At 37.1% G+C, this 23,887-nt stretch overlaps 1 protein-coding gene across 4 annotated transcripts; it reads left to right on the top strand.

Moving 5' to 3' along the window:
• The first annotated feature begins 309 nt into the window (after positions 1–309).
• Positions 310–23,460, top strand: ZNF658 (zinc finger protein 658). 4 transcript variants are annotated; one of them, XM_077749478.1, is made up of 6 exons: positions 379–428; positions 2,248–2,346; positions 2,517–2,575; positions 8,393–8,519; positions 8,816–8,911; positions 19,747–23,460. In XM_077749478.1, the coding sequence occupies exons 3-6, from the start codon at positions 2,561–2,563 to the stop codon at positions 22,602–22,604; spliced, it is 3,096 nt and encodes a 1,031-aa protein (XP_077605604.1). In that variant the 5' UTR covers positions 379–428; positions 2,248–2,346; positions 2,517–2,560; the 3' UTR covers positions 22,605–23,460. The 4 variants fall into 4 exon arrangements, with proteins under 4 accessions (XP_077605607.1, XP_077605606.1, XP_077605604.1 ...); XM_077749481.1 differs by lacking the exon at positions 2,248–2,346 and having other exon boundaries at positions 310–428; XM_077749479.1 differs by lacking the exons at positions 379–428; positions 2,248–2,346 and adding an exon at positions 4,022–4,178 and having other exon boundaries at positions 2,548–2,575.
• The last annotated feature ends 427 nt before the right edge of the window (positions 23,461–23,887 follow it).

Below are 23,887 nucleotides of genomic sequence, written 5' to 3'. Positions count from 1 at the left end.
AATAGGGGAGAGGCAGAGAGAGGGAGGGAGACAGAATTTAAAGCTGGCTCTGTGCCGGCCACAGAGAGCCCATTGTTTGGCGGGGGCCGGGGTGTGGGGAGTGGGGGAGGGCAGCAGTGCTGGAACTCCTGAAGGGTGAGATCACGACCTGAGCCAAAGCGGGATACTTAACCTGCTGCGCCACCCAGGTGCCCCTGGGAAATGTAGTCTTAAATCTTATGGGCCAACCGCGCAGCACTCTGGGAACCCAGCTTCGGGGCTGATTCTGCGCAAGTGCACATCCTGTCCTATCTGTTTCCGCTTGCCTTCTCTGCTTGAAGAGGACACGATCTCGGCTTCCTTGCGTCTGTGGGGGAGTAGAGGCTGCGCGCCGGGAGTGAGAGCACTGGGGATACGGCTCCTCAAGGTCCGGGGTTCTGCCAGGTCGGGTAGGTTTGTGTGCTGCGGGAGCCATCGGGAAGTTCGGGAACCTCCGGGCGAGTTCTCCCCTCCCCCAGCCTCTGTGCTTGTGCACGGTAGATTTCCCTCCTACTTTCGCGGAGCAGGTGGGGCTGAGTCCCCTTTCTGAAGAAGGTGCTCCTTTCGGGCCCTGGGTGCTAGGACTGTAGGCAGTGGGTAGGAAGTCTGCCTTTGTTTTCGATGAACGTGAGGCTGCCAACAGCAGCTTGTGCATTAGTCTGAGAATTAAATATGGTGTCCTCTGCAAAGCATTTTGTCAAGTGATTGTAATAGTGTGTAAGTTGCTGTCACAAGATGCTTTATTCCTTTTGGTATTTTATTTAACCCTCACAATTGCCCTTATAAATATGCCATGTTAAAAAAGTGAAAGCAATTTACTGGAGACGGAATGATATACCTCAGGGCACAAGCTGTTAGGTGAGAGAGGCTGGATGTAAATATAAGTAGATTTTACTCCCTGCCTCTTGTTCTTCCCAATATCCTTTCTGCCCTAAACCTAGAGTTGAGACCTCTGGAGCTCTTACCAGAGTACCCACATTTTCAGAGGAGATATGATTGTGAAGTGACAGAACCTCAGAATGTGGTAAATATTTCCTGGAATTTGTGGATTCTTTTTAGAGCTCCTCGTTCAGACAGACTCTTGAACCTTCCTGCACTAAGCTATCTCCATCCTCAAAGGCAGTGAAAAGATTAAAGTTTTACTCGTGTGTTTAACTCAGTATATCTAAATTACTATTTTGATTTGTGACTGGGCACACGTCAGGTGCAGTAGTTGCATGCTTCTAATGACTACATTCCTGGATTTGTAGTGAATTCCAAAGTCACGTTTAGAGTGTTAAATGGAGATTTCAGATGCAGTAAATTTGTTTCTCAGGCCCAGATCCCTTCCCTTTCTGAAGGAAAGTAGGTCTTAAAACAGGAAAATGAGAGCCCTAGAAACTGTTGTCATGTCTTCTGACAGATGCCTCACTGGAGTTTCAGAGCAGAGGCAGAAGGTTCAGGAAAGGCACAGGTCCTGATTTTCTCCACCAGAAGCAGTTCTTGATCCCTGTATAATGACTGACATCACAGACTGACAATGGGCACTGGACCAGCTTGCAGAAGGTGGCAACTTGAGGCTGAGAGGGTTGGGTAACTGTCATGCTGCACGGGAAAAGGCACTTCACTGGATGGCTGGTGAGGACATGATGCCCAGGGAAAGTATAACCAGCCAGAACTGATGAAATCCTAAGTAGCACCCAGTTTCCTTCGTTCTCCCCTCTTTCCAGATTCTGAGGTGCCCTCACACCATGTCCATCAGCACATATGGTATCTAGAGTTATGTTGATGCTCCCTCTTTCTTGAATATAGGTAATAATAAAATGATAGTAGGAGAAAGGCTTTCTATATTGGACACTTTTGGAAGCCCAAAATCTTGGGCCTGAAGGAATGATTTTTATAAAGACACCCAAGGCAGAATCAAGAACTAAGCACACTACTATTTATTAAAATAGATAAGTACTATAAGCATCTTATGAAAAATCTGTTTTAGAAGTTGGAACCAAGTTAGAACAAAAAGTTAGAAAATATATTTCTTGCATAAAGCATCCCATCTTTATTTTGGAGTTTTCTGGGGAAGTTCTAACTCAAGGTATAAAGACAACAGAAACTTGATTAACAATCCTGTTTAAGTAATTTTTTTAACATTAGTTTAAATGAAGGTAGAAGGTTTTACCTTTGAATGCCTGAATTTGTTTAACCAATCTCCTTTTGTTTTATTTTGTGTTTTTTGTTGTTGTTCTTAATTAGAAGGGGACATAAATTGTTAATTCAACGACTTTTGACTTACACAGCAGTGAAAAGACAAGTTTAAGCCGACATAATCATATTGGAGATGCACTTGTTCAGGTATTGCCTCTGTGTGGTCCCTCTTGTTCCTTCTTAAGAATGTCAAAGGGACATTCTTCTATAGGGAAACCTTTTTTCTAGCTGGTGTTATGGAAATTTTTAGGCAAATGAAAATAATTGTAAGGCAGATCAGGTTTCTCATAACTCTATTTTTCTTTCCTCTTCCCCAGGAGAGCCTTTTCATATCTTTATATTCTTCAGGGAGCAGCAGAAAATGAACATAGCTCAGGTGAGCTTTGTTTTTAATAATCTGTCTGTTTTGTAGTAGTGGATTTTATAAGGGCTTAGGTGTCTATTCAGATGGAAAAGTAGAAATAGAAATGGATCAGATGCATTCAGAGATAGAAATACAGATGAATAGCAGAGCAAAGGTAGCATGTGTATCTATGTAGATCCTCTTATATTACAAATTTATCAAATTGGAGCTCCAGATTTATTTTTGAGATTTTTGGTAGCCATGTCAGAGTGTCAGACAAACAATCCCTTTTAAAGGTCAACATTGGTGAGATGATTAAGCAAACTGATACTTCATAGAATGGTAAGACATTTGAAGATTTAAAAAACCTGTTTTTTGAGTAGGTGATTTAGTTAACAATTTGTCAGTAATAACTCTAAAGTAATAAAGAACTTTGTCTCTACTTGTGCTTCAGTAAAAGTAGAAGACATAATGTTAATGTGAACTTGGTCAATTCTGTTTTCCGGAAACTCAAATATAAGTGTTGAATAAAACATTTTTTCTGATGAATTAACTGAATATCCTTAAAATTACTGTCCATAAATATTTTGAGTACCTGTGGTATTTGGATTACTCAGCAGACAATTTAAAATTGTGTTCTGTTTCAAATGTTTAAACACATTCTATTCACACTTGGTTTCTCTACCACTTGCCCATCATATCCAGTGACTAGACACTTGATTGTAATCAAATCCATTGGGTCTTGTCAAGACCTTTCTTTACTTGACTTTTCTGAGCACTTGCCTCTGCTTCTTACTCTGTCCTTCTGGAAAATTTCTTTGTTAGTGTCTGTGACACCCTCCACTGGTTTTGTCCTTCTCCTGCTGCTATCTTGATGGAGTCATCTTCTTTCCCTTGTCCTTTCATGTGGCTTATCCTCCATTTTTGTCCTTGACCTTTAACCTGCTCTGTTATTTTGGAATGGTTTTATTCTCTTTATTTTTTTCTAAACTTATTGAGATTCAGTTCACATACCATGCTATTCACCCATTTTAAGTGTAGGATTTAGTGATGTTTTAGTGTAAATGCGCACATACCACACAGCCAATTTGAAATACTTTCATCACCTTAAAAAGCACCTCTACATTTTATCCGTCTCATCTGCTCATTTGCCTCTGAGCCCCAAGCAACCACTAATCTGTCTGTATAATTTTCTGTCTGTATAGATTTGCTGAAGCACTATTATTTCTTGTAGGAGGGTTCTGCCTATGAGAGATTTTGTTTTTGTTTATCTAGGAAGGTTTCTATTTTTACTGGTTATATAGTTCTTGGTTGACAACTTTTTTCTTTCATCACATGTCATACATTATTTCATTACCTTCTATCCTCCATGGTTTCTGATTAGTAACCTGCCTTTAATGCTGTTGTACATCTTTCTTGCTACTTTCAATATTGTCTTTTTGTCTTCGTTTTTTGACAGTTTGATTTTCATGTGTTTAGGTGTGGATCTCTTTTCATTCCAAATTTATCCTACTTGAAGTTTGTTGAGCTTCTTGGATTCGTAGATTAATGTTTATCATCAAATTTGGAGACTTCTTGGCCATTGTTTCTTCAAAAATTCTTTCAGACTTTCTGTTTGGGACTCATGCATATGTTGGTAAGCTTAATGCTATCCCATATTTCATTTTTTGTCATTTTTTCTTTCTGTTTCTCACACTGCTTAATTTCAGTGGGCGTATTGTCTACTTTGTTCATTCTTTCTTTTACCTGCTCAAATCTGCTGTTGAACCCCTGTGGTGAAAGGGGTTTTGATTTAGTTATTATATTTTTCAACTCTTGAGTTTCTTTATAATTTCCTTTTGCTATATTTCTGTCTCTTTATTGATACTCTTTAGTGAAAATTTAAAAATATTTTTCTTTAGTCCTTAGGCATTTTCTCTAGATATTAGATCATATTTAAAATGGCTGATGTATGGGGCACCTGGGTGGCTCAGTCAGTTAAGCGTCCAACTTCAGCTCAGGTCATGATCTCTCAGTTTGTGGGTTCGAACCCCGTGTTGGGCTCTGTGCTGACAGCTCAGATCCTGGAGCCTGTTTCAGATTCTGTATCTCCCTTTCTCTCTGACCTGCCCCTGCTCACGCTGCCTCTCTCTCTCTCTCAGAAATAAATATTTAAAAAAAAAATAAATAAATAAAGTAAAATGGCTGATGTAAAGTTATTGCCTAGTAAGTCTAATGTCTGCTTCTTTAGGAGCAGTTTCTATTGATTATACTTTTTCTGCATATGTGTCTTTCTCTTTTCTTGTTTACTAATATTTTTGTTGAAAATTGGACGTTTTAAGTAAAATAATATGACAACTCTCGAATTTCTCCTCTCTTCAGGGGTCATTGTCAAAATTTATTTTGTTCAGTGACTTTTTAAAAAATTCTGTAGAGCCTCTGTTTCTTGTCATCTGAGGCAGCTGAAGTTGTCTACAGAAATTCTTTAAATGCCTAGAACCAGTAAGTTTTCCAGTATTTGCTAAGGGTCTCTGTGTATGTCTGGGAATTCCTTCTACAGTCAGACAGGCAGTTTGTAACTCTGCATTAGCCTATACTTCCTCCTTCTTTTTTTTCTTTCTTTTTTTTTTTTTTTTTTTACAAATAGTTTATTGTCAAGTTGGTTTCTGTATAACACCCAGTGCTCATCCCCACAAGTGCCCATCTCCCCCATCCCCCCCACACCTATCAGTCTTCAGTTTGTTCTCAGCATTCAAGAGTCTCTCATGATTTGCCTCTCTCCCTCTCCCCCACTATTTCTCCCCTTCTTCTCCCCCTTGTTCCTCAGTTAAGTTCCTCCTAATCCTCCTATATGTGCAAACATATGGTATTTGTCCTTCTCTGCCTGACTTATTTCACTCAGCATAACACCCTCAAGGTCCATCCATGTTGCTACATGGCCAGATTTCATTGTTTCTCATTGCCATGTAGTATTCCATGGTTTGGATAAACCACATCTTCTTGATCCATTCGTCCGTTGATGGACACTTAGGCTCTTTCCATGTTTTGGCAGTTGTTGAGAGTGCTGCTATGAACATTGGGGTACATGTGCTCCTATGCATCAGCATCTCTGTATGTATCCCTTGGGTAAATTCCTAGCAGAGCCTATACTTCCTTCTAATGACAAACTTAGAGTCACTTAGAGGTAACAGCTTAGGGCCTTCTCACATCTTCCCTGAGCATGCTCAGAGCCTTGGGTGTATGCACAGCTCTGTGTAAGTATATAACCTCCTAGATTCTCAGGAATATATCAGAGCTTTTCAAAAACATTTAGGGACATCTTATTATCCAGCTTTTCTTTCCAAGCTTCTTATTTAAGCTATTGTCTACCCCAGCTGTTATCCGTCACCTCAGGTAACCATTAAGTTAAACCAATGCCTTTAGTTGTTGTTTTTAATGTTTATTTATCTTGAGAGAGAGAGCATGTGCATGTGGGAGGAGCAGGGAGAGATGGAAAGAGAGAATTCCAAGCAGGCACCATGCTGTTGGCACAGAGCCCAACGTGGAGCTCAACTCCACAAACTGAGATCATGACCTGAACGGATACCAAGAGTCAGACGCTTAACGGACTGAGCCACCCAGGTGCCCTTTCTTTAGTTGTTTTTCACAAATGCCTGTGAGAATAAGGGTTTTCACACCTGAGCTGGCTCAAATAAATATATCCTTATAAGCAAGGTCTTTCAAGAAACCACCAAATGAGTCAAATACTGACAGTTTTCTGTGGGTGAAGTTTTGATGGATCTCCAACCCAGTTCTGCTGTTGTGGTTGCCAGGCTTCTGGTTGCAGACCATTGATTCTCAAACTACTGCAGAATTGGGAGAGAGGGATGGGCACTGGGTGAGTTAAAAGGATATAGGATCAGCATTCTTACTATGATTCAGCTATTTTTTTTTAATGTTTTGAAGATAACCTTTGTTAATTTCATAATTTTCGCCAGTTTTTTCTTTTTTTTTTTATGAACAAGAGAATTTTCTTGGATCCTTTAACATTTATATTTATGTCACTTGTTAGCTTATTTTTTAAATCCAAGTTACTTTATTAAGTTAAATACTAAAGAGATTGGCAAAAATGAAAGCAATGCCACTTTTCTCACTAATTTTTTTAGTTTTGGAGAATATAATTAAATTTTCTTTTGTTTTTTTTGGATTAAATTTTATGAGGGATATTCCTGTTCTTTTATTTGTTTTAGTCACCTGCTACTATTACTGATTTTCACACACAGGAGGTACTCACTTAGTAATACTGAAGACATGAATGACAAATAATTGGATACATAACAGGAAAAAAAAAAAAAACCTGCTTCTGTCTTATTATTTCTTAGTCTTCTCTTTCTTTTCTACTTTTAAGAAGAACAATTACATGAGATCTAAACTCTTAGTACATTGTTTATATGTAAAGTACAATACTGTTAACTATAGGTGAACTGTACAGCAGATCTCTAGAACTTAATGATTTTGCATAACTGAAACTTTTTACCAATTGAACAGCAACTCCTCGGTTTCTCTTCCTCCCAGCCCCTTTAAAGTCTTTCATTGTGGAAATTTTCCCTTTTCTCATTTTCTAAGACTCTACCCTTTCCTGACTTCTTACTTGCAGAAAGCTGTACTTTACTTGCCAGCGTCTTTAATATTCATGCTTCCTCAAATACTATTTGGTATTTTTCTTTCCTCAGTCCCGTATAAGATGCATAGCAAGCATATAGCTCAAATTGTTGTCTGTTTGCCTCTGAAAATTTTAGTTACTACCTAAATTGCTAGTAACTCCTAAATGCTTGGCTTCGTCTTAGACCTTGCTTCCGTGTTCTAAAATCATGCATATGCTTTCTTAAGGGGTAGGTCCAGCTTTATGTTCGCAGACCCTTCAGGAACATAAACAGATCCGTCCACCAAACTTCTGACATTTATTTTCCTTTCGTTTCCTAAATGTCAGTGTTTAGCATCAACATTCCCGAAGCTGCTCATACAGGTAGACTAGGTGGTTGCACAAGAAGTTAGTTATCAAATTGATTGCTGGTTGCTGCTGCTGTTCTGTGATTATATCCCTATCTTTATATTCATTGCTGTTACTTCAGTGAAAATAACGTTTTCTTATATTGCTATGATTCCAACTCCTTCGTAAGTTGTTCATTGCTCTTCATGAACTCTTAAGTATTTATCTTTATATATTTGTTTATACCTTAGTTTGATCATGTAATATATCTTCACAGCTTACATGTATCTCTTCTTTGTTTCTCATTATTTACAATGATGTTACCTGAAATGGGAATGAACATCTTAGAATTCTGTACAATAGCCATGGTAACCACTTGGGATATAGAGGAAGAGTTGTAGGAAGCCTCTGTACGTTGAATTTTATTGTCTTAAAAAATCTGTGATTCCTAAACAGATATAAATGAATTATAGTAAGTTGAAAACCTTTCTAACTGAATAACTCCAAAGTTGAAGACAAAATTGGGTCAGAAATAGATGCCTTTTAAACCATTTGTTTTATTTTAATTTAAAAATGTTTTTAATGTTTTATTTATTTCTGAGAGAGAGAGAGAGAGACAGCGTGAGCAGGGGAGGGTCAGAGAGAAGAGAGGGAGACACAGAATCTGAAACAGGCTCCAGGCTCTGAGCTGGCTGTCAGTACAAAGCCTGATGTGGGGCTCGAACCCACGAACTGCGAGATCATGACCTGAGCTGAAGTTGGACGCTTAACCGACTGAGCCACCCAGGTGCCCCTAAACCATTTATTTTAGAGCTTAAAAGTAAACAGGAAAAGTAGTAATTCTCAAAGATACTTTCTTTGTCACTTAATTCTGAACCTATGAATAAAATGTATTGTTACAGGGATCCGTGTCATTCGAAGACGTAGTTGTCGAATTTACCCAGGATGAATGGCAGTACATGAGCCCTGCTCAGAGGACCCTGTACAGAGATGTGATGCTGGAGAACTATAGCCACCTCATTTCAGTGGGTAAGCATACCTTAATAAATGACTTCTTTTACATTATATTTACTTTTTTTTTAAGTTATAAAAACACATGGACTCTTTGTAGAGATTAATGTTGTACAGGCTTTTGAGTAAGAGGTCTAAGATAACTGAAACCTTTAAGGAAACAGAAACAATGTTTATATTATTATTTTCCTATGGAAAACTTCAAATGAGCACATTTGTTTTGCTTCTCTTGCTGCTATTCTCTTTCTACACCTTTGGAAACCAAAAAGCCTATGGATCTGGTTTATATATTCCCTCAATTGTCATGTTTACAGGGTATTGCTTGACCAAACCCAAGATGATCTTCAAGTTGGAGCAAGAAGAAGAGCCCTGGTCCTTAGAGGAACATTTCCTAAACCAGAGGTACCCAGGTAGGTGAGCACTGACAAAAGGAAACACTTGGGGCAGTTCAACTGTTAGGGGAATACCTTTGAAAGTTTGTTTGTTGGTTTTATCCTTTTATTTATTTTTTATTTTTTTTTTATTTTTTAATATTTTTATTTATTTCTAGGAGAGAGAGAGAGAGACAGCGTGAGCAGGGGAGGGTCAGAGAGAGAGGGAGTCACAGACTGAAACAGGCTCCAGGCTCTGAGCTGGCAGTCAGCACAGAGCCCGACGCGGGGCTCGAACCCACGAACCGCGAGGTCATGACCTAAGCGAAAGTCGAACGCCTAACCGACTAAGCCACCCAGGCGCCCCGGTTTTATCCTTTTAAACAGTTCTATTGAGATACACATATCGGGCAATCCACCCATTTAAAAAGTACAATTCAGTGGCTGTTCATATATTCACAGATATGTGTAAACATAACCACAGTCCATTGTCATCACCTCAAAAATAAACCTCTTACTCTTTATCTGTTATCTCCCTATCCTCCTGTCCCCTACAGCCCTAGCAATTACTGATCTACTTTATGTCTCTATAGATGTGCCTATTATAGATATTTCATGTAAATGGGATCACATATTATGTGGTCTTTTATGATTAGTTTCTTCCACATAGGATTACAAGATTCATGTGTCACTATTTCATCCTTTGACTGACAAAATAAGGTCTTATTGTGTGGATCTAACACATTTGTTTGTCCATTCTTCAGTCATTAGATGTTTGGGATTCTACCTTTTGGCAATAGAAACATTCATTTACAAGGCCCTCTAGTCAACAGCACAAGTTAAAGTAAACCTTTATGCATTTGAATGACTACACCAAACCATATCATACCAACTATCATAAAACACAAAATAATGGAGTACTAAGAATTTAAAATTCACCAGGATGAGGAGATAATAATGTACTTCATCTGATTCTGTTAGAGATGCTATGAACATTTAATAAGTATGCCTTTATAAATGTAGTGATATTTATATTAAATCGAACCATATATTTGTACATGTATCCTGAAATCAAAGAACAAGCCTTTCAAGTTCCCATGGATTAACTGTAAGATAGTGAAATGCAATATTAGTCTAAAAAAGAAAACCTCAAAATCCAAATTAAACCCCATAAATAATAATCTCAACATATTTTGATAAATCTAGAAATTAATGATAACATGACTAAAAAAATCTCTTGATATGGATATTTCAAAGATTATCTCTTTTATACAAAAGTATATCAAATCCAAAATTGCATGACTTTATAAAAACAAACATGCATATTATAAACATTAGGATATGTGTTAAAGTAGTGAACAGGGTGACTGGTAGTCTCATAGTAATAAATTAAGAACAATAACAAAAATATACTAATACAAACAGAATTTAGAAGTAAAATTAAAAATTAATAAACTGGAGGATTAAGAAATTGTAGAATGTTTCTTAGAATAAAAAACAGTGAAATGGATGAAATTTCAGCTGACCCTAACAAAGACAAAAGAAAATCTTGAGTAATATCAAAGCAAATCTCATTCATAGGAGTGATGTGATAGGATTTGCTCTGTCAGCTATGTAAAGCTCTGAGTTAAGTAGTATGAAACTGGAAGTGGGATACTAGTGAAACAGAAAAAAAAGTCAAGAAAAACGCATGCTTTATAGACAATTGGTCTTTGACAGATGGTACTATCCCCACAGAACAGTGGAGAAAGAATCTTGAGATAACCTTTTTTTTTTTTNTCCATTTGTCCGTTGATGGATACTTAGGCACTTTCCATGTTTAGGCTATTGTGGAGAGTGCTGCTATGAACATTGGGGTACATGTGCCCCTGTGCATCAACACTCCTGTATCCCTTGTGTAAATTCCTAGCAGTGCTATTGATAGGTCATAGGGGAGTTCTCTTGTTAATTTTTTGAGGAACCACCACAANCCCAGTAGTTCATGTTTGCTCTTGATTCCCTTGCCTTTGGGGATGGGTCAAGTAAAATATTGCTGTGGTTGAGGACAAGGAGGTTGTTCCCTGCTTTCTACTCTAGGGTTTTCTATCTCACATTCAGGTCCTTTATCCATTTTGAGTTTCTTTTTGTGTATGGTGTGAGAAAATGATCTAGTTTCATTCTTCTGCATGTTGCTGTCCAGTTCTCCCAGCACCATCTGTTACAGAGACTGTCTTTTTTCCATTGGATACTCTTTCCCGCTTTGTCAAAGATTAGTTGGCCATACATTTTTGGGTCCAATTCTGAGTTCTCTATTCTATTCCATTGGTCTATGTGTCTGTTTTTGTGCCAATACCATACTGTCTTGATGATGACAGCTTTGTAGTAGAGGCTAAAGTCTGGGATGGTGATGCCTTACGTTTTGGTTTTCTTCTTCAATATTACTTTGGCTATTCGAGGTCTTTTGTGGTTCCATACAAATTTGAGGATAGTTCTAGTTTTGAGAAGAATGCTGGTGCAATTTTGATTGGGATTGCATCGAATGTGTAGATTGCTTTGGGTAGTAATGACATTTTAACTATATTTATTCTTTCAATCCATGAGCATGGAATGTTTTCTATTTCTTTATATCTTCAATTTCCTTCATAAGTTTTCTATAGGTTTCATCATACAGATCTCTTATATCTTTGGTTAGGTTTATTCCTGGGTATTTTATGGTTTTTTTGTGCAATTGTGAATGGGATAAGTTTCTTAGTTTCTCTTTCTGTTGTTTCATCATTGGTGTATAAAAATGCAACCGATTTCTGTACGTTGCTTCTGTATCCTGAAACTTTGTTGAATTCTTGGATCAGTTCTAGTAGGCTTCTGGTAGAGTCTGCTGGGTTTTATGTAGAGTATCATGTCGTCTGCGAAAAATGAAAGTTGGACTTCTTCTTTGCCAATTCTGATCCTTTTATTTCCTTTTGTTGTCTGATGGCTGATGCTAGGACTTCCAGCACTATGCTAAACAACAGTGGTGAGAGTGGACATCCCTGTCGTGTTCCTCATCTCAGGGGAAAAGCTCTCAGTTTTTCCCCGTTGAGGATGATGTTAGCTAAGGGCTTCTCATAGATGGCTTTTATAATGATTCAGTAAGTTCCTTCTATCCCTACATTCTCGAGGGTCTTTAAGAAGGGATGCTGTATTTTGTCAGATGTTTTTTCTGCACCTATTGACAGGATCATATGATTTTTATCATTTCTTTTGTTGATGTGACATATCATATTGGTTGATTTGCGAACATTGAAGCAGCCCTATAACCCAGGAATGTATCCCACTTGATCATGGTGGATAATTCTTTTTATGTGCTGTTGAATTCGATTTACAGGTATCTTGTTGAGAAGTTTTGCATCTGTACGCATCAAGGATATTGGCCTGGGTCTCTGGTTTGGGAGTCAAAGTGATGCTGACTTCATAAAATGAGTCCGGAAGTTTTCCTTCAATTTCTGCTTTTTGGAATAGCTTGAGAGGAATGGGCTCAAAGTGATGCTGACTTCATAAAATGAGTCCGGAAGTTTTCCTTCAATTTCTGCTTTTTGGAATAGCTTGAGAGGAATGGGCATTAATTCTGTTTTAAATGTGTGGTAGAATTTCCCAGGGAAGCCATGTGGTCCAGGGCTCTTATTTGTTGGGAGATTTTTGATAACTGATTCAATTTCTTCACTAGTTATGGGTCTGTTAATATTTTCTATCTCTTCCTGTGTGAATTTTGGTAGAGAGTGTGTATTTAGGAATTTGTCCGTATCTTCTGAGTTGTCCAATTTGTTGGCATATAATTTTCGTAGTATTACCCGATAATTGCTTGTATTTCTGAGGGGTTGGTTGTAATAAGTCCATTTTCATTCATGATTTTGTGTATTTGAGTGCATTCTCTTCTCTTTTTGAGAAGCCTGGCTTGAGGTTTGTCAGTTTTGTTTATTTTTTCAAAAAACCAACTCTTGGTTTCATTCATCTGTTCAACAGTTTCTTTGGTTTCTATATTGTTTATCTTTGCCCTGATTTTTATATATCTCTTCTCCTACTGGATTTGGGATGCTGTTGTTGCTCTCCTCCTAGTTCCTTTAGCTGTTAGATTTTGTCTTGTACTTTTTCTAATTTCTTGAAATAGGCCTGGAGTCCAGTGTACTTTCTTCTTAGGTCTGCCTTTGCCACATCCCATAGAGTTTGGATTGTTGTATTTTCATGTTCATTCGTTTCCATATATTTTTTAATATCTTCTCTAATTGCTTGATTGGCCCATTCATTCTTTAGAAGCGTGCTCTTTAACCTCCATGTTCTTGGAGGTTTTCCAGACTTCTTCCAGTGGTTGATTTCAAGTTTCATGGCATTGTGATCTGAAAGTGTGCATGTTATGATCTCAGTTCTTTTATATATTTTTTAAAATATTTTTTATTTATTTCTAGGAGAGAGAGAGACAGCGTGAGCAGGGGAGGGTCATAGAGAGAGGGAGACACAGACTCGGAAACAGGCTCCAGGCTCTGAGCTGGCAGACAGCATAGAGCCCGACGCGGGGCTCGAACCCACGAACCGCGAGATCATGACCTAAGCGAAAGTCGTCCGACTTTCGGCTTAACCGACTAAGCCACCCAGGCACCCCTCAGTTCTTTTATATTTATTGAGGACTGCTTTGTGTCCCAGTTGTGATCTATCTTGGAGAATGTGCTGTGCACACTTGAGAAGAAACTGAATTCCATGGTCTCAGGATGTAGAGTTCTAAATATATCTGTCAAATCCATCTGGTCCAATGTGTCATTCAAGTCCATTGTTTCTTTAGTAATTTTCTGTCTAGTTGATCTATCCATTGCTGTAAGTGGAGTATTAAAGATCCCTGCTTTTAGCACATTCTTATCTATAAGATTGTTTCTGTTTGTGATGAATTGTTTATGTATTTAGGTGCTTCCTTATTTGGTACGTAGACATTTATAATTGCTAGCTCTTTCTGATGGATAGACCCTGTAATTATTATATAATGCCCTTCTTCATCTGTTATTATGGCTTTTACTTTAATGTCCAGTTTGTCTGATGTAAGTATAGCTAATCCAGCTTTCTTTTAACTTCCAGTAGCATGATATATATTTCTCCATCCCCTTACTTTCAGTCTGAATGTGCTGTCCAGTCTAAAATGAGTTTCTTGTAGACAGCAAATAGATGGGTTTTGGTTTTTTTAATCCATTCTGCTACCCTGTGTATTTTGATTGGGGCATTTATCCCATTTACATTCAATGTTATTATTGAAATATATGGGTTTAAAGTCATTGTGTCCTTTGTAGGATTCATGCTTTTTGTGGTCTGTCTGGTACCTTGCATTCCTTGCAACATTTCCCTCATAGGATCCCTCTCAGGATTTCTTGTAGGGCTGGTTTAGTGGTGACAAATTCTTTCAGTTTTTGTTTATTTGGAAAGACTTTTACTCTCCTTCTATTCTGAATGACAGGCTTGCTGGATAGAGGATTCTTGGCTGCATATTTTTTCTGTTTATCACATTGAAGATTTCCTGCCATTCCTTTCTGGCCTGCCAAGTTTCAGTTAGATGGGTCTGTAACCACTCTGATAGGTTTCCCTTTGTATTTTAGGGCCCTTTTATCCCTAGCTGCTTTCAGTTTCTCTCTTTGTCCTTATATTTTGCCATTTTCACTATGATATGTCGTGTAGAAGATTGATTCAAGTTAAGTCTGAAGGGAGTTCTCTGCCTCTTGGATTTCAGTGTCTGTTTCCTTCCCCAGATTGGGGAAGTTCTCAGCTATAGTTTGTACAAGTACTCCTTCAGTGTCTTTCCCTCTGTATTCCTCTTCTGGAATTCCTGTGATACAGATATTGTTCCATTTGATTGTATCACTGAGCTCTCAAATTCTCCTTTCATGTTCCTGGAGCAATTTATCTCTTTCAGTTTCCTCTTTTTCTATAATCCTGTCTTCTAAATCACTTATTCTCCTTTCTGCCTCTTCAATCCGTTCATTGGATGCCTCCATTTTATTACACATCTCATTTATAGCATTTTTTAATTCATCACAACTATTTTTAAGCTCCATAGTCTTTGTAGCAATAGTTTCTCTGATGTCTTCCATGCGTTTTTCAAGCCCAGTGATTAATTTTATGACTATTGTTCTAAATTCTTGTTCAGTTATGTTGCTTATATCTGCTTTGAGCAGTTCTTTAGCTGTCATGTCTTCCTGGAATTTCTTTGGAGGAGAGTTCTTCCGTTTCATCATTTTGGTTAGCTTTCTGTCTCCTGTTAGTTTGAAAGCTTGTTATGCACTCTGTACCTGTGAGTGCTGCTGTATCAAAGATGTCTCTTTGTTGTCCAGGGCCTCTCCATTTAGGAAGTGTTCTTTGAATGGTGTCTCTTGGTCTCTCTTATTCCTGTACTTGTAGTGTTATTTGGGACTCTCCACCATGTGTACTTTGGCTTGTTTCTTGAGGTAGCCCCAAGATCACACAATGAGTTTGTTATTGACCCAGCCTATACGTGAATTCCCTGCCTCCTGAAGCCTTGTCTAGAGCTATTCTTACCTTCACTTCAAACTAACATAAGACTTATAATTACAGAGCATTTGCAAACACAGTTAAACTTCAAGTAGCTTGGACAGAGTCAACCAAACTCCTCCCTTTTTAGGTAACCTTTTGGATCTACATGAAAAATGAGATTCACGTGGCTTAAAGACCTGATTTTCAAAGCGAAACTAGAAATATTCTATGTGATAATAAGGAGAATGTGATTATGACTCTAATTAGGGAAGAAATTAATAAGATATTAAAAAGTATTAACTGGGGGAAAGATGTAGTAATGTATTCTGTTTTACTCTGCCCTCTACATCAAAATGTATACATATATGTATAGACATAGACTTGTATATATGTATATGTCTATATATTGTATATATATATAAAGACAGGGAGGGAGGGAGAAAGGACATATGTAATATTCTGGTAGATTACAAAACAATGAAGGTGAGTTAGGGGCCTTGGCACCTGATAAAATACAGGGTGATTAGTGTTAAGAGAATGCTGGTAGAGACTCTGATCTCTCACCCTTCTCCATTGTTAATGTGGCAGTCCACTCCTCCAACTTGCAAAGTGTCTGTGGAAGTTAAGTGGAGAACATGGGCTTCTGTCCACATTTGGCATTAGTGAAGCTGTACTCCACTTCTTTTGTTGGCATGATTTCAGAGGAGGTTGGCTAAAACTGAACATTAATTTTTATAAGTCCAATTTATTAATTTTCTCTTAAGTATCATGCACTTGTGCTGTCTAGAAGTATCAAAACTCAGAGTAACACAGATTTATTCATATGTTTTCTAGAAATTTTTAAATTTTACATTTTGTGATCCACTTGATACTAGTTTTCATAGACAAGATGAGTTATGTGTCAAGTTTAAATTTTTGAAAAGGGGAGTCTAGTTATTCTAGCACCATTTTATTGAAAAAATTATCATTTCTCTATTGAGTAGCATTTCCATTCTCAGAAAATGGATGAACATATATTTTGTATGTGGTACATAATTATAATTATTTGTGTATATGGCACATAAGTGTAAACATGTGTATGTTTGTACTTACATTCTATACATTTAAGACTATATATTTCCATGGTATTTCTATTCTTTTTTATTTATCTACATATTTATCCTTACATGAATACCACATTAACTTTATTACTCTAGATTCTTAATTAGGCCTTGAAGTCAGGTAATGTTAGTTCACCAATATTTCTTATGTTTAAATTTAATATGAGTTTGTTGATATTTACAAAAAGCATTTCAGCTGTTCAGTTGGGATTATATTGATTTAATAGATTAAGTTAAAGAGGATTGATATCTTAACAATATAGAGCCTTCCAATCAATAAAGAACATATACATATCCTTTTATTTATGATTTCTTTGATTCCTTTTATCAGTAATTATCAGCATACAGATACCAAGTATTTTGGTTTTTTTTTCTCAGCACTATCGTAAATTATATTCCTTGTCAGATTTAAAATTCCAGTGATAATTGCTTGTATATGATTGGCTTTTGTATATTGGCTTTGCATTTTGTCTTGCTGAAAGCAGTTAAGTTGTTCTTTTGAAGGTCTTCTTGTGGCTCTGTGGGAAAACTTTATCTTTTATTTCTATTCTTTATTGCTTTGGCTGGAATTTCCAATACAGTCTGGAATAGAGGTGCTAAGGGTAGACACCCTTGTCTTTTTCCAATCTTAGGGTTATGTTAGTATTCAGTCTCTTATTCTTAAGTATGGTATTAGCTATAGACTTTTTGTAGATTCCCTTTATAATAGGTTAATGGATGGAATTTGAATTTTGTAAAATATTTTTTCCCTTAAATGATGTGATTGGTCTTAATTCTTTAGATGATTAATATGATGGATTACATTGATTGATTTTTAAATATTGCAACTGTTTGTATTCTTGGGATGAACCCCTACTTGATCCTGATAAATCGTTTCTTTTCATATATAGTTTGTTCCTTTTGATGCTTTTTTTTTGAGGATTTTTACATTTATGTCATGAGGGATATTGGTCTGTAGGTTTCTTTTCATGTGTTTTCTAGAAGAGATTATGTAAATTGGTATTATTATTATTATTTTTACTGTTTGGCAGAATTCACTAGTTACTACCATCTGATCCTGGAGCGGTTTCTTGGAACTAACTACATCTTTGCTGACCACATACTCAGTTTCTCATATCTTGACCTATTGTGTTACCTCTTCCTTCTTGAGTGAATTTGGTAGTCTTTTCAATTGAAATTGTCCATTGCACTTAAATAGTCAAATTTATGGGCATAGAGTTTCCCCTAATATTCTTTTATTATCTTTTTAGTATTTATTGTATCAGTATTTATATCCCCTCTTGCATTTTTTTCTGATACTAATACTGTGTGTCTTCTCTTTTGTCCTCTTGTTTTTTTTTTTTCCATTAAAAAAAATCTTCTATGAACTAAGCTTTGGTTTGATTATTTTTTCTCTGCATTTCCTTTTCATTTTCTTTGTCATCTTTAGTCCTTATAATTTTCTTCCTTTTTCTTTAATTTGTTCTGTCAAGTTTCTTCAAGTTTCAAGTAGAAGCTTAAGTAACTGATTAGAGGTCTTTCTTTTCTAATATAAAAGATTGTAAGCTATAAATTTATCTCCGTGAATTACTTTAGCTGCATCCCACAAATTTGTATATGTTCTAAGCAGTTTTTGTTTTCATTCAGTTCTAAGTATTTTAATTTCTTGGGAGATTTTCTCTTTGACTAATAGGTTCATTGGAAGTATATTCATTTGCATATATTTTGTGTCTCTCCAGGTAACTTTGTGTTAATAATGTCTAGTACAATTTTTCTGCGGCTTGAGATTATACTTCATATGATTTCTGTTCTTTTATATTTGTAAAGATTTTTCTTGCAGTCCCTGATGTGGTCTGCCTTGATGAATATTTTATGTGTATTTGAGAATAATATGAATTAAACTATTTTTAAAATGTACTGTGTTCTTGGGTTTTGAGAGCATAGTTATTCCAAATGCTGCTGTGTCCCTTCTAACTATAATATTGTAGTATTCCTCTTTTCTCTCTTTTCCTTCCCCTACCTACCGTGTTGCCACAAGTACCGTAAAACAACAGATTTATTTCTTTTGCACATTCCATAGAGTAGATAGGAATGTGGTTCTAGGAAGAATTTTGGTAGTGATTGTTGTTTCCATCCCTGAATGTCCTATGAATAAAACTTTCTTAGGAGTCTTCATGATCTATCCAGTGAGCTCTTGGTTTGGCTCATAGAAAGAAATTTTGTAAGAGTGTCCAGTCCTTTATACCTGCAGCAGCGGAACTTAAATTTCCTGTTAAACCTCGATAGAACTACAAGGAAATGTTTCATTTTTGTTAGGCTTGTGTAGGGTATTGTCAAAAAGATATTCTGTTAGACTGTCTTTATTTCAGACCTTAGGCTAGAAGGAATAGGATTTTCTTTCTTTTTTTTTTTTTAATTTTTTTAATGTTTATTTTTGAGAGAGAGAGCATGAGTCGGGCAGGGGCAATGAGAGAGGGAGAATCCAAAGCAGGCCCCAGGCTCTGAGCTGTGAGCATAGAGCCCGATACGAGGCTCAAACCCACAGTGAGATCATGACCTGAGCCGAAGGTGGATGCTTAACCGACTGAGACACCCAGGCGCCCCAGGAATAGGATCTTGTAGCTCTTTTTGTCTGTGTGTTGTTGACTTTGGATTGCAGTCTACTCCAACACTCCAGTACCCCATATAAGATTTATGGGAAGCAGAGAGAAAAGCCTTGGAATCCTCTGCCTTGTCATTTCTTGAGTCCCAAAGTCCACATTCCATTTTATAGCATCTTTTTTTTTTTTTTTTTTTTCCTAGGAGAGAGATTGAGACAGCGTGAGCAGGGGAGGGTCAGAGAGAGAGGGAGACACAGACTCTGAAACAGGCTCCAGGCTCTGAGCTGGCAGTCAGCACAGAGCCCGATGCGGGGCTCGAACCCACGAACCGCGAGATCATGACCTAAGCGAAAGTCGGACGCTTAACCGACTAAGCCACCCAGGCGCCCCTATTTTATAGCATCTTATTTACTTTTTAAATTTATTACTGATTTAGTTACTGATTTACTGATTGTCCAGGGATTTTTTTTTTAATTATAAAAGGGAGGACTTGGGAAGAGAGCTCTTCTGTCTTGGCCAGCACTGGAAATAATACCTGTTTTCTTTAAATAACATGGATGAGGAAAGAGAGAGTATATTTTTCTCTGTGTGTATGAATTACTAATCTTTGGGAATCTGACCTGTACCAGTAAAATACATAACAAACATATGGCTGTAAGTTCCTTTCCATAAGAAATGTAAAATACAAAGATGTTTTCAATGTTTCTCATTTTAGGGTATTTCAACATTGATATTCACATTGAGGGGAACCAGGAAAAACAAGAAAAACCTCTGTGGCAAGTAATATTCACTAATAACAAAACATTGAGTAAAGAAGGGCAGAAAGTTTTAGAAAAACCATTTAATCTGGATATAACTCCAAATTCTTCAGGAAAGACGGCCTGTAAATATGACTCATGTAGAATGAATTTGCCAGTTGTTTCTGAATTAATTATTTGTGATAGAAACTATTCAAGAAAGAAGGCTGATTACATGGATATATTCAAAAAGTTGAAGCTTGATACTAAGCGTGAGAAAACTCATACTGGAGAGACGTCTTATAGACATAGTAAAAATGTAAAACCTCTCAGTTATTGGAAAAATCATCAGAAACTTCAAACCCTGGAGGAATCGTTTGAATGTAATGAATTTGGGAAAGTTTTACATGATAAGGCTGTTTGTGTTATAGGAGAGGAATCCTATAAGGGTGATGAATTTAGGAAAAACTATGATAACTACATGAGCACTGGCACAAAAGAGAAATGCTTTGATCTTAATGAATGTAGGAAATCCAAAACCACTATTGAGAATTATAGTAAAGTTCACATGACTACGACACACTATGAATGTAATGAAAGTGGGAATAACTTCAGCAGTATCTCATCTCTTGCTCAATCTCAGAAAACTGCTTCAGAACAGAATACTTTTGCAACCAATAAATGTGATGAAAACTTGAGCCGCAGCTCAGCCCGTAGAGTACAAAAAAAGACACAAACTAGAGATGAATTTTGCGTGTATAATGGATGTATAAATACCTTCTATCAGAAATTAGACCTTATCGTATGTCAGAGAACTCACACAGAAGATGAATTGTACCAGTGTGGTAAATACAGGAGGTCCTTCCATCAGAACTTATCCCTCAGTGTACATCAGCAAAATGAAACTGGAGAGAAGTCATTTGAATGTAATGAATGCAGGAAATCCTTTTACCAGAAAGTACAACTCAATCATCTTCAAAGGATCCATCCAGGGGAGAGACCTAAGGAACGTGGGGAATCTTTTTGTTCAAATTCACACCCTATTCATTATCCTGGAACTGATATGGGGTTCAGTCTCTATGAATGTAATAAATATGGGAAAACCTTCTGCCAGAAGTTAAACTTCAGTGAAAATCTGACAGTTCACACAGAGAAACCTTATGATAACCGTGGATGTGGGAAATCGTACAATAAGTCTGCTCTCGTAGTATGCCAAAGAACACACACAGGAATGAAAGTCTGTCAAAGTAATGTATACGAGAAAACATTCTCCAAGATGTCACATATCAAGGAATATCAGAGAATTCATACAAGGGAGAAATCCTACAAATGTATTGAATGTGGGAAAGCTTTCTTTAAGACCTCACATCTCAGAGCACATCAGAGAATTCACACAGGTGAAAAACCCTACAAATGTGTTGAATGTGGGAAAACTTTCTCTCATAAGACACACCTTAGTGCACATCAGAGAATTCATACCGGAGAGAAGCCCTATGAATGTAACCGATGTGGGAAAACCTTTGCTGATAATTCTACCCTCAGAGCACATCAAAGAATTCACACAGGAGAGAAACCCTATGAGTGTAATGAATGTGGGAGGCCTTTTGCCCATATATCTGTTCTTAGAGCACATCAGAGAATTCATACCGGTGAGAAACCCTATGAATGTAATGACTGTGGGAGATCTTTTGCCCATAATTCAGCCCTTAGAGCACATCAGAGAATTCACACAGGGGAGAAACCCTATGAGTGTAGTGACTGTGAAAAAACTTTTGCCCATAATTCAGCTCTCAGAGTACATCAGAGAATTCACACAGGAGAGAAACCATATGAATGTAATGAATGCGCAAAAACTTTTGCCCATAATTCAGCCCTCAGAGCACATCAGAAAATTCACACAGGAGAGAAACTCTATGAATGTAGTGAATGTGGGAAAACTTTTTCACAGAAGACACACCTCAGTACACATCAGAGAATTCACACAGGTGAGAAACCTTATAAATGTAGTGAGTGTGGGAAAACCTTCTCTCAGAAATCATACCTCAGTGGACATGAGAGAATTCACAAAGGGGAAAAACCTTACAAATGTAATGAATGTGGGAAAACATTTGTTTATAAGGCAGCCCTCATTGTCCATCAAAGAATTCACACAGGAGAGAAACCCTATGAATGTAATGAATGTGGAAAAACTTTCTCCCAAAGGACACACCTTTGTGCGCATCAGAGAATCCACACAGGGGAGAAACCTTATGAATGCAATGAATGTGGGAAAGCTTTTGCTGATAATTCAGCCCTCAGGGCACATCAGAGAATTCACACAGGGGAGAAACCCTATGAGTGTAGTGAATGTGGGAAAACTTTCTCCAAGACATCACACCTCAGGGCACATTTGAGGACTCAAACAGGGGAGAAACCTTATGAATGTAATGAATGTGGGAAAATGTTCTCCCAGAAGTCATATGTTATTGCACATCAGAGAATTCATACAGGTGAGAAACCCTATGAATGTAATATATGTGGGAAACCTTTTGCCCATAATTCAACCCTCAGAGTACATCAGAGAATTCACACAGGTGTAAAATCCTATGAATGTAATGAATGTGGGAAGACTTTCTCCCAGAAGTCACACCTAAGTGCACACCAGAGAATTCACACAGGGGAGAAACCCTATGAGTGTAATGAATGTGGGAAAGCTTTTGCACAAAACTCAACTCTCCGAGTACACCAGAGAATTCACACAGGAGAGAAACCCTATGAATGTAATGAATGCAGAAAAACTTTTGTCCGTAAGGCAGCTCTTAGAGTACATCACACCAGAATGCACACCAGAGAGTAAACCCTTGCATGTGGTGAATTTGGGAAGTCCTAATGGGACTCCTACCTTATTAGATAACACACAGTAAAGAAGCTCATGTCACATAGGCTGGCAAATTATTTCCTTTAAATGTTTCCTTTTCCACTAGGCACATAGCTTGTCTAATTTCCCAGTCTGTCCTTCATTCGAGTGATGCTGGTCATGGAAATTGACACTATTACATTTAATCTAAGTCCAGCTTTCAGAAGTCACCTTACATTCTTTCTGTCCTGTATTATATTGGAATAGAGATATTTCCAGGGCAGACTTAAGTGCTGTGAATTAAATATGGTAGAACACAAGGTGAAAGAAGCCAGAATCTGAATGACTGGGTGAAACAGTTCTCCACTAACATCTTTACTAGTTGGCTTGAAAGAAAAACATTAAATTATACTCTGTTAAACTTTTACAGATTTTGTTCTGTTGGTTAAACACACATAGCTTAGATAATTCTGTTATGGTGGGACAAAACCCTATGAATATTGATGTCTGAAAGACCTATAAAATTCAGCTATCATTATATATCAGAGCTTTCATATGAGGAGGAAAGCTGTCAATATCCTGAATAATGAGACGCCTTCATTAAAAATTAGAGAAATCTCAGGGAGAAACACAAAAGCCTTTACTACATATTAAACATCAAATAATTAAGATTTGACCAAACTCTTATATTTTGATAAATTGTATTTTATTTAACAAATATTGAATGGTTGTTTCAGATTTTTTTCTTAAAGAAATGTATGTTTCAGAATTGAAGATAAAATCTTCACCTAGAACTAATGTACCTAAATTTGTGATTTATATGTAACGTCGTTTTGTAGAAAATATATAATAAAGTATTCACCTGTACACAAACTCACTGTGGAATGTGAAGTTTTAAAGATGGAGGAATAACTTAAATTCTATGAAGAACCCCAGTAAATGTTTGTGGCTAGTCTCTGAGCTATGTGGTACATCTGTATTGGTCTGTGTAATAATTCATTATTGGTGATGAGTTCTAGTAGAAGACAGCAACCAAGCCTGCTCTGGACCTATCCATTTTCCTTTTTGATTTATAGTTTATGTTCTGTTGGCTTCCTTCAGCTTGATGCTGTGAGATTTTGGCCTGCCTGTAGTGTGGCCCTATTTTTTCTAGGATATTGGAGATCCATAAGATTTCTTAAGTATCCTTGTGTGTATGTATTATCCTTGTGAGTATGTATGTATGTATGTATCTCTCTGTCTTATCTAGATGGGTGTGTATGTATCTAGATGGGTGAGTGGGC

The sequence above is a fragment of the Crocuta crocuta genome, unplaced genomic scaffold (genome assembly GCF_008692635.1).
Source record: "Crocuta crocuta isolate KB4526 unplaced genomic scaffold, BGI_CrCroc_1.0 scaffold99, whole genome shotgun sequence".
NCBI lineage: Eukaryota > Metazoa > Chordata > Mammalia > Carnivora > Hyaenidae > Crocuta > Crocuta crocuta.
Note: the sequence above shows the minus strand (reverse complement) of the source record. Positions and strands in the feature narration are given on the sequence as shown.